The sequence below is a fragment of the Limanda limanda genome, chromosome 8, assembly GCF_963576545.1.
Source record: "Limanda limanda chromosome 8, fLimLim1.1, whole genome shotgun sequence".
Classification (NCBI taxonomy): Eukaryota; Metazoa; Chordata; class Actinopteri; order Pleuronectiformes; family Pleuronectidae; genus Limanda; species Limanda limanda.
The window spans coordinates 3026263-3035790 of NC_083643.1; the positions used below are offsets into that span (position 1 = coordinate 3026263).

General features: G+C 41.3%; 1 protein-coding gene across 1 annotated transcript in view; it reads left to right on the forward strand.

Annotated features, from left to right (window-relative positions):
* tead1a (TEA domain family member 1a) overlaps nt 1-8230 on the forward strand; it is a 34582-nt gene extending 26352 nt beyond the window's left edge. The window contains exons 4-12 of the mRNA XM_061076258.1: nt 1101-1163; nt 2764-2895; nt 3147-3196; nt 3784-3845; nt 4902-5029; nt 6035-6208; nt 6983-7123; nt 7815-7967; nt 8092-8230. Of these exons, the coding sequence (XP_060932241.1) occupies nt 1101-1163; nt 2764-2895; nt 3147-3196; nt 3784-3845; nt 4902-5029; nt 6035-6208; nt 6983-7123; nt 7815-7967; nt 8092-8205 (1017 nt within the window). The 3' untranslated portion in view covers nt 8206-8230. The remainder of the gene's footprint in view (nt 1-1100; nt 1164-2763; nt 2896-3146; nt 3197-3783; nt 3846-4901; nt 5030-6034; nt 6209-6982; nt 7124-7814; nt 7968-8091) is intronic.
* Nucleotides 8231-9528: the final 1298 nt, after the last annotated feature.

Sequence of the window (9528 nt, forward strand, 5' to 3'; positions counted from 1 at the left end):
TTAATTTACTGAATAAACAATAAAGAAAACATGAGCATTTTGCTTTTAATGTTAAAAACTATAACGCTGAACTGTCTTTTCATGAAAAGTAGTTTAACTAATGAACCGTTGATTATTGAAACTGAAAGAAGTTTACTCCGCCCTGTTAAAGAAAGTGAAACGATGTAATCCCGGATCAGCACATTAATCCATCCAGGATTTTTTGGGGGTAGTTTGTGAATAATCTTGCTCAGTCTCCAACAGTCTCTTTAAATTCAATCAAGATACAAGCACAAAATCACAGATTTCAGTCTAAAATCAAGATTCATGAATTATTCCATGAGAAATTAATGAAAGTGTCTAATCGCACATTTTTAAATGTTGTGGATTCTTCTTCTCTGAAGCGAATCCTCTGTTTGTTCTGTGGAAATCCATCTGGTAGTTTTTGTGTAGTTCTTGCTGACAATCAGACAAACATGTGAACACACAACCTCTTGGTGAAGGTAACTCGTCAAAGATTCATCCATTCAAATGATTATGATATTTAATTATAATATAATATCTTTATAAAACATTTCTTTTGTGTTTTTCTTTCACTAAACAAAGTACAAATGTAAAACCTAATAATTCCAATAGACACACAGATAATAGAATATTACGATTACTAGCATATCTTCTATTTCCTATTTCTAAGATTTAACGACATCGCTGAAGAACAGAAGAAATAAATATGTTGAAGGTGATTAAACGTCACATGTGTTGATCTTAATATCTCAGTTCTTGGCCTGTGTTCCCAGGTGTCTTCTCTCCAAAGATGAACATAGATGGTTCTATTCACTGTTGTCAGGGGAGTGTGTGTGTCTGTGAGTGTGTGTGTGTGTGTGAGAGAGAGTGTGTGTGTGTGTGTGTGTGCGCGCCCCTCCAGTGTGGCAACAGTCTTTTCATAACCATGGCAACTCACTGTTTAGTCCTTCCTCCTCTCGTCTCTACCCTCCAACTCCCCCTTCTCTTACCCTCTTTCTCTCCTCTCCTCTCCTCCTTCATCTCCACTTCTTTTCCTGTCTCCTTTCTCTCCTCTCTTTTTAATTGGCGCTCTTCCTCTTCCTCTTCCTCTCCTCCAGGTATCCAGTCACATCCAGGTCTTAGCGAGAAGAAAATCCAGGGAGTTTCAGTCCAAACTAAAGGTAAAAGGTGTTATAATCAGATCCATCTTTTATGTTTTATTTGAGTCGGTTATTTATTTTCTGGTGTTTTTTACATTTCCAGTGTTTTAGTAACAAACACATCAGATCAGTGAGGATTAGAACTAATTAACATGATAAAATAAATTACTGTTTTTTAGTCTTTTCATGGGATTTGTTGATGAAAAGAAAAACATAATCCTTTATAGTCAATTATCCAAAACCAGAAGGGAGCTAAGACAAGTCATCTCTCCGCTAACGCTCTATTTAACGTTTAATAAAAGTGGAAAAACAATCAAAGATTCCACATGTTTAATCCAAATCCTCTGATTTCTGATTTCATCAATATCCATGAATTATTTCCTGTTGAATATGTTAAAAAAACATCTCACAATGTTAAACAAAGTGAAAAATACATTTGTGGATCCACATCTCTATTAAAATGTGATAGCTGAGTCCCTGAGTGATTCCACATCTCTCCATCTGTTCAGCAGTGTTTTGTGTAATTTAGCTCACAACCATAGCAACAGACAAACAAACAAACAGCGGTGAAAACATTCAGGTGAAAAGGAATTTTAATGGATTATATATCTACACATGTATATTCACCATAAACACCACATTACCACAGGAAGGGGGGGGTGAGCTGTCAAACCCACATGCTTCCTGGTGTTTAGTGTTAAAACCCAACTTGATTCCCTCTGATAACGGTACCACGCCCCCCCCCCACGCCCCCCCTCCCCCTGGGGTGCAGAGGTTTTTCTTTCAGCCCCTAATTAACTTGAGTGAAGCTGCCAATTAGTGAATCTCCAGCTACTGGAGAACCTGTAATTCTGTTTCAATCAGCGGTTTGCTGCCTCACGTTTCAGACGCGTTCAGACGTCACAACACAAGTCGACAAGTTAGTGTGACTCTGCTGGAAGTCACTGTGTTAACAGCCTGAGACACAATCCTGTCAGTTTGTGCATGAGACAGGAAATACTCTGAATATTCAAAAAATGTTATCAAATCTTGGTAAAACCTAATAATAAGCCTACTTTGTTTGTATTGACATGTTAAGTACGTTTTTAGCCTTGCAGTTACAGCCCCTTGCCAATGGGGGGTGCTGCAGCCCCCCCGGCACCCCCACTTGCAGCATCCTTGTCTACTTAGAACGTCACTAAACCCTTTATGTGTAAATCTCTAGTTTCTAGTCTTCTTCAATACAACTGATGTTCTTCTTGTAAATTGTTCTAATTTCTAAGAGCTGCTGTTTCTCCTCTTTGTTTAACACGAGCTGCTCCATATTTTAGTGTTAATGTAAATCTGTGAAATCTTAAAATAGCGACGACAGGTCTGTCAGAAAATGACTTGATGATGAAAACTATTTTCAGTTTTGATTCTCTGCTGCATTTTAGATTCATTAGTCTCAATAATTCCAGTTATTTCAAGAATGTCCTGCTTCTCACGTCTCCCTGCGTTCGTCTCTAAGAGCAGGACAGTAATGATGATGATGATGATGATGATGATGATGATGATGATGATGATGATGATGATGATGATGATGATGATGATGATGATGATGATGATGATGATGAAGATGGTGTTTTGTGTCCACGTGCAGGACCAGGGCGCCAAGGACAAAGCTCTGCAGAGCATCTCCTCCATGTCCTCGGCTCAGATCGTCTCCGCCACGGCCATCCACAGCAAACTGCTGCCTGGGTTAGTGAGAGCCAGCTTCCCCGGCAACGCACAGGTAACAGCAACACTGTGGAAATATAATGTATAATACATAATATATAATATATAATGTATAATATATAATATATAATACAGGAAGCACAAGGACATTATTAATGACATTTTTCTCTACAAACTAGAAAACACAAATGTTCTGTTTGCTTCAAGGTTTGCAGCCTCGCTTCAGTGTATTCATTGTGTGTCCCTCCGTGTATCCCTCTGTGTGTGTGTGTGTGTGCGTGTGTGTGTGTCTGTGTGTGTTCTCAGCTGTGGCAGGGGATGATTCCCGGGGGACAGTCCAGCTCAGCCTCAGAAGAGTGAGTCACCTCAAACACCCTCATGACTGTGTTACTGACTTCCAGTTTAAAATGTGTCACAGCTTATGGTTTATTAAATATATATATTTATTTATCTATATAAAAATGGAGTAGGTAGATTTAGATTTATTCCCATTATCTTGTTATCGTCGTCATCTTAACGTTTGGTGTTGTGGTGTCATTTTACCACTTTACCACCTTTCTATTTCTTATGGTCACTTGAGATATAGACTGTATATAAAGATGGACGTGTCTTGAATGGTTTTGTTTTTAAATTAGTTAATTGATGATATAAATACAGAGCGAAATGTCATGAGTAATCTTTTTATTCTCTATATTAACTCGGATCACAGCTGTAAGACATTATTATTATTATTATATCGACAAGGAAGAGGAAAATGGCCGCCTTATGAGTATGCTCCATTGAATCGCTGTTACACGACCATGTGATGATGATGATGGTGATGATGACTCCCAGACTCTCTTGACCTCCGTGCTCCTTCCTCTCTGAAGGACTTTGGGGACAAAGTGTCTCTTCTGCTTTCAGCCTGTTCACTTGTCTCCTGTTTGTCTCTGTTCTCCTCCAGCATCAAGCCCTTCTCTCAGCAGGCCTACAACGTGCAGACAGCAGGGACCACCACCATCACAGGTGAGAGGATTGTCTGCTCTCTGTGCCCCCCCCCCACCCGGCACTTAGGCCGCTCTCGCTCTGCGGGGGGGTTTGACTCCTTCCTGGTGCCAGACGGCTCCAGTGTGTTTGGAGGTTTGTCCTGTGAAGAGGTCAGAAGGACAGAGAGTGAGGAGTCCTGTATTCTCTCACGTCACCTGTGGTGAATGAAGCTCTGACTCTACTCCAGAGCAGAGAAGATGGACAGATATTAATATGAATTATTGCTGAGAATGACTTTATTTCTGCTACAGCGTTAAATTTGTGTTCTCTAAAGCAGAAGTTAGAGAAACTAAAACCTTTCAGCTCCAGATCCACAGAATAAAGGAGCCAGAGACTCATGAACCAAGGCTAAAATCTGCTTGTTGCCTTCTGTTTAGATATTGGTGCAATTATTTATAATTAATGCTAAATCTGTGACATTAAAAACAGTGAATAATATCTTTATTTAATGGGAAGGTTGTTGTTAGCTGCTGATTAGCCTCCTCTCTTTACGTGCTAAACTCACATGCTAGTGTTTTGAACCAGCTGCAGCCAGATGTACGATAATTATCTGATTTGTACGATAATTTTTGTATTGTTTGAAGCCTGTGTCACTTCCATCGTTTCCCATCTGGCTGCACTGACTAGCTGTTAGCGTCCCAGTGGTTTTCCGTCACCACATCTGGCCACATGACCACATCGCCTCTAACAACACAAAAACAACACAAAGCTGCAGGAGCTGGAAATGACTCCATGATTCTAGTGCAGACAAATACTGCGATGTAGGAATTTAACTTATTGAATTCAGAGCTGGAAATCGGACTCGAACCCGACGTTAGACACGAAGCTGGAAGCTAAAGGACGAGAGGAAGCTTTAGAAAACTGAGCTGATGAGTTCTGAGTCTGTTCCATTAACCTCAGCTCCGCCTGACGGGTGTGAAACTCTACTCATTAGCAGCAAAGAATAATTCCAGCGTTGGTGAAGCCAGGTTTAACTCTGTGTGTGTCTGTGTGTGTCTGTGTGTGTCTGTGTGTGTGTCTGTGTGTGTCCTCTAGCCTACGAGCCCCCCCCTACTACCCAATCACACAGAGAGCCGGCGTGGCAGGGTCGCTCCATCGGCACCACCAAACTACGACTGGTGGAGTTTTCATCTTTCCTGGAGACACAGAGGGACCAAGAGGCTGTGAGTCACACACACACAGACACACACACGCACGCACACACACACACACACACACACACACACACACACACACACACACACACACACAGTAAACACTCCCTGTTGTCCTATAAAGCAAGATGATAGATAACCTGCAGCAGAGAACAGCGTTAAAGGCCTGTGTGTGTCTGTGTGTGTGTCTGTGTGTGGGTCCGTGTGTGTCTGTGTGTGTGTGTCTAACCTTTGTGAGGCTCTATCTCTGCGTCTGCTCAGTCGATCCGTCTTCCTGACACACTTCTCTCTCTCTGTCATTTCTCTCCTCGGACCAACAGACAGACGACATTCATCTTGTTGCTTCTAGTTTAGAAAACAAAGAGTTTGTCCAACGATATAAAAGCCGACGTTTCATCACATGTAGAATCACATGAAGCAGGAAATAATATTTAATATCTACTGGAGCTTTCATTAGCATTTTAACTCTTATATACATTAACTGCATATTTGGTGTAACTGTCGACAGGAAGGCAAATAAACATGTGATGTACAAAACTACAGGAATTAGATTCATCTTCAGGGCTCATTCACTTTTATTCTTAATGTCAAAATTGTGATTTTGTGAGTAATTTATAATCAAATTTATCTAATTATTTAATCAAATATATATTGTTCAATTAAATACCAACTAAAGAAGCATCCAACAGTTTTTAGTTTGATATTACACAATAGCTGCTTTACTTTGATTTTTATAGATACAATCACATATTTTGTTCATATTTTGTAAAATACTACAACAATATTAAATATAAATATATGAAGTGACTCCATATTAAATACTGTAACTTCTTAACCCTTCGAAATCATTGTTTTGTCTCAACACGAGTTAAATTTCTGTTCTTTTGAACTGTTTTTCTTCCCAAACGTTAGATGAGAAGATTGAACCTTAATGTCCTTTCAACCTCTGAACTCATCATCCTCTTCTTCCTCTTCCTCCTCTTCTTCCTCTTCCTCCTCTTCCTCCTCCCTCAGTACAACAAGCACATGTTTGTCCAGATCAGCCAGAGCAGCCCGACCTACAGCGACCCGATGCTGGAGTGTGTGGACATCAGGCAGATCTACGACAAGTTCCCCGAGAAGAAGGGCGGCCTGAAGGAGCTGTTCAGCAAGGGGCCGCACAACAGCTTCTACCTGATCAAGTTCTGGGTGAGAAGAGAAATCATTCTATTCTATTCTACACCAACATCCATCTGTGAGGATACAGAAATACAAGGAACGAGTGGAGATGTATTTGTGCTGTAGCTGTGTTTTTCCACCCAGAGCCTCGTCTTTGTCTGCACTTACAGGTGTGTGTGTGTGTGTGTCTGTGTGTGTGTGTGTGTGTGTGTGTGTGTGTCTATGTGTGTGTGTTTCATGTCTTTCCACCTGGGATGTGGAGGTGGTGGGCTGATGAAAGCACCGTGGCGTTGTTTGAACACCTGCTCACCTCCTGTCTCCTCCCCCGTCTCCACCTGTGTGTGTGTGTCTCTGTGTGTGTGTGTGTGTGTGTTGGTGCTGCAGAACACCAAAGGACTTTCACAGATCCACATCCCACGTGTATCTGATCCTTTTCCCGTCAGCGTTCTGCAGACGCTGTGATTTAACGTGTCTCAGTGATCTCAGGAGTTTAAACAGTTTACGACACAAACAGCAGCCGAAGTCTCTCTGGATTATTTCTTTCTCCCAGTGAAGGCGACAGACGAGGTTTTGCTCTCATTTATAAACAAAACACTTAAGTTTTATTAGTTTAATAAGAATTATTCATCCTCCACTTGTTGATGCAACACGTGTAATGTCCCCGAGCATCCAGCAGAGGGTGCTGCTGAATAACTTTCCCTGTGCTCACGTTCTCATGTTGTTCCTGTGATTGATTATTGATTATTTCTAATAATCTCTTCCCCTTGTATCGTTAATCACAAAGCTCCGGTGCTTGTTTTCCAGGCGGATCTGAACTACAGCGTGCACGACGACCCGGCGGCTTTCTACGGCGTCAGCAGCCAGTACGAGAGCTCGGAGAACATGACCATCACCTGCTCCACCAAGGTCTGCTCCTTCGGCAAGCAGGTGGTTGAGAAGGTGGAGGTGAGGACGCTGCTCACATCTCATGATGATGCAAGTTTTTAATGTATCACTGAAATTAAACAAGATGATATTTAACTTATTCATAAAAGCCTTTTCTCACAGAGAGTGAAATTCTGGCAGCCACCACGGAACAAAGGAGCTTGAAACATAACACTAAATATTTAAAAAATGTCAATACGATAATTAAAATAATGAGTAGTATAAAACTATTATTAATGTTCTTTTAAATAGCTTCTTTAAACCCATATTTATAGACTTGCTTTTCTGGGATCTAGTATTTTTTTATCATTTTCTTTTCACCTTTTCTTTTACTTTATTTTATTGCAATAGAAGTTTGAACGTGACACAGCTCTTTATATATTTAGTTAATTTGAGCACTACCTTGTTTCCATCTTAACGTGGTTGTCTCCTTGTCACATCCTGCCGATTATAATATATATATATATTATAATATATAATAATATATTTTGATTATATTACATCATATATCATAATAATAATAAAGGAAATTTACACTAAAAGTTTAAATCAGTCTTTTTGTGCCGGATTGTTCCAATAATGCTTTGTGCTCTCTCTCTCTCTCTCTCTCTCTCTCTCTCTCTCTCTCTCTCTCTCTCTCTCTCTCTCTCTCTCTCTCTCTCTCTCTCTCTCTCTCTCTCTCTCTCTCTCTCGCTCCCTCTCTTTCTCTCAGACGGAGTACGCCAGGTTTGAGAACGGACGCTTCGTCTACAGGATCAGTCGCTCGCCCATGTGTGAATACATGATCAACTTCATCCACAAACTCAAACACCTGCCGGAGAAATACATGATGAACAGCGTGTTGGAAAACTTCACGATTCTGCTGGTGAGGAGCCACGCCCACTTTGTCGTACTGCAGGGGAACGGAGACGCATTACAACAGCTTGACTTTGTTCTTTTCTCTCTGTGTGTCTGTCTGTGTGTGTGTGTGTGTGTGTGTGTGTGTGCAGGTGGTGAGCAACAGAGACACTCAGGAGACCTTGCTGTGTATGGCGTGTGTGTTCGAAGTGTCCAACAATGAACACGGAGCACAGCACCACATCTATCGACTCGTCAAGGATTAACACACTTGTAGACACAGAGGAGACACACACAGACACACACACACACACACACAGACACACACATACGGCCTTTGTTTGGGCGATTAGCGGCGTCTCTCAGCCTTCGACTCTAAACGGCTGCACGCTCACTGAGGCTTCTGGGAGAATCCTGACAAAGGGATGGTTTCTTAATTTTCATTTTTTTGCTGCAGAATCGTCCTCCGGCAAGAGCGTCTTCACACGAGATATTCACTCGGACGGGATATTAGAAGCTCGTTAGCCGAGTGGAAAAAAGCACAGTGACAGTGCAGCCATGGAAACGCATTCAAATCGACCTGGGCTCTTTTTTTTTTTTCCTTCCCCAAGAACATCCTGACTCAGATTTCATCAGGAGATGTCACGTCTCCTGCTAATTGGTTCCCGACCACACTCTCTCTCTCGCTCTCTCCTCCCCCCCCCCCTCTCTCTCTCTCTCTCCGCCCTCCTGTGGAATCAGTGTGTGTGTTATCAGCTGGAGTATCGACGCACACTGAAGGTTCCGACCCCCCGTGTCGTGTGAAGCTGCTTCTTGCACAAAACTAAAAAAAGAGGTTTTTTCTCCCAAAGAAAAGAAAAATCAAATTTCTACCTTTTGTATGTTTTCTTTAAAAAAAAAAAATACAAGAATAACTTCTAACCCTTTGGGTAAAGTGTGTATCGATAGTAGCATAGAGACTATATTTTAAATCCAGGATCACTATCTAAAAAATGTAATGTCAATAAGAAGTGAAATATAAGTGAAATTGATGAAAAATTCAGGTATTTGTGCAACAGGTGACGAGAGATGAATAAAATAAGTAAATGAATCAATGAGTCACGACCGGGTTGAAGTTATAATCCTCAAGATTCACGTCCTGGTCGATTTAGCGGATGACAAACTCTTTGTGTTTCCTCAAGTAGGAACACATTTGTTAGCGTTAGCACTCACTTATTTCATCTCTACAGTTATAAATAAATTATTACGTTAACATTGAATCACGTACGATTTGTCTCCTGTGTTTTGAGGATTATAACTTTGAGTAAAATGTGTTCAGTCCATTTGAAAAACACTGTGACTCTAACGTCCTTCCTGGTGTTCGAGGAAACGTTTGGTTAAAATAAAACCTCTGATCCTCAAATTTCACTTAGTTTAGAATTCTTCTACCAGCTAAACTCGAGCTTTAACACCACACGGGCTGAAGATGAAGACAGACAACGCGTCTCTTCTTCCTCCTGTTGTCCTGAAAAGAAGCTGAAGCGTCTCGAACCCGGGACGTGAGCGCTGGCGTCTTCTGTCTGTGACGTCACATGACGCCGTCGAGTGGC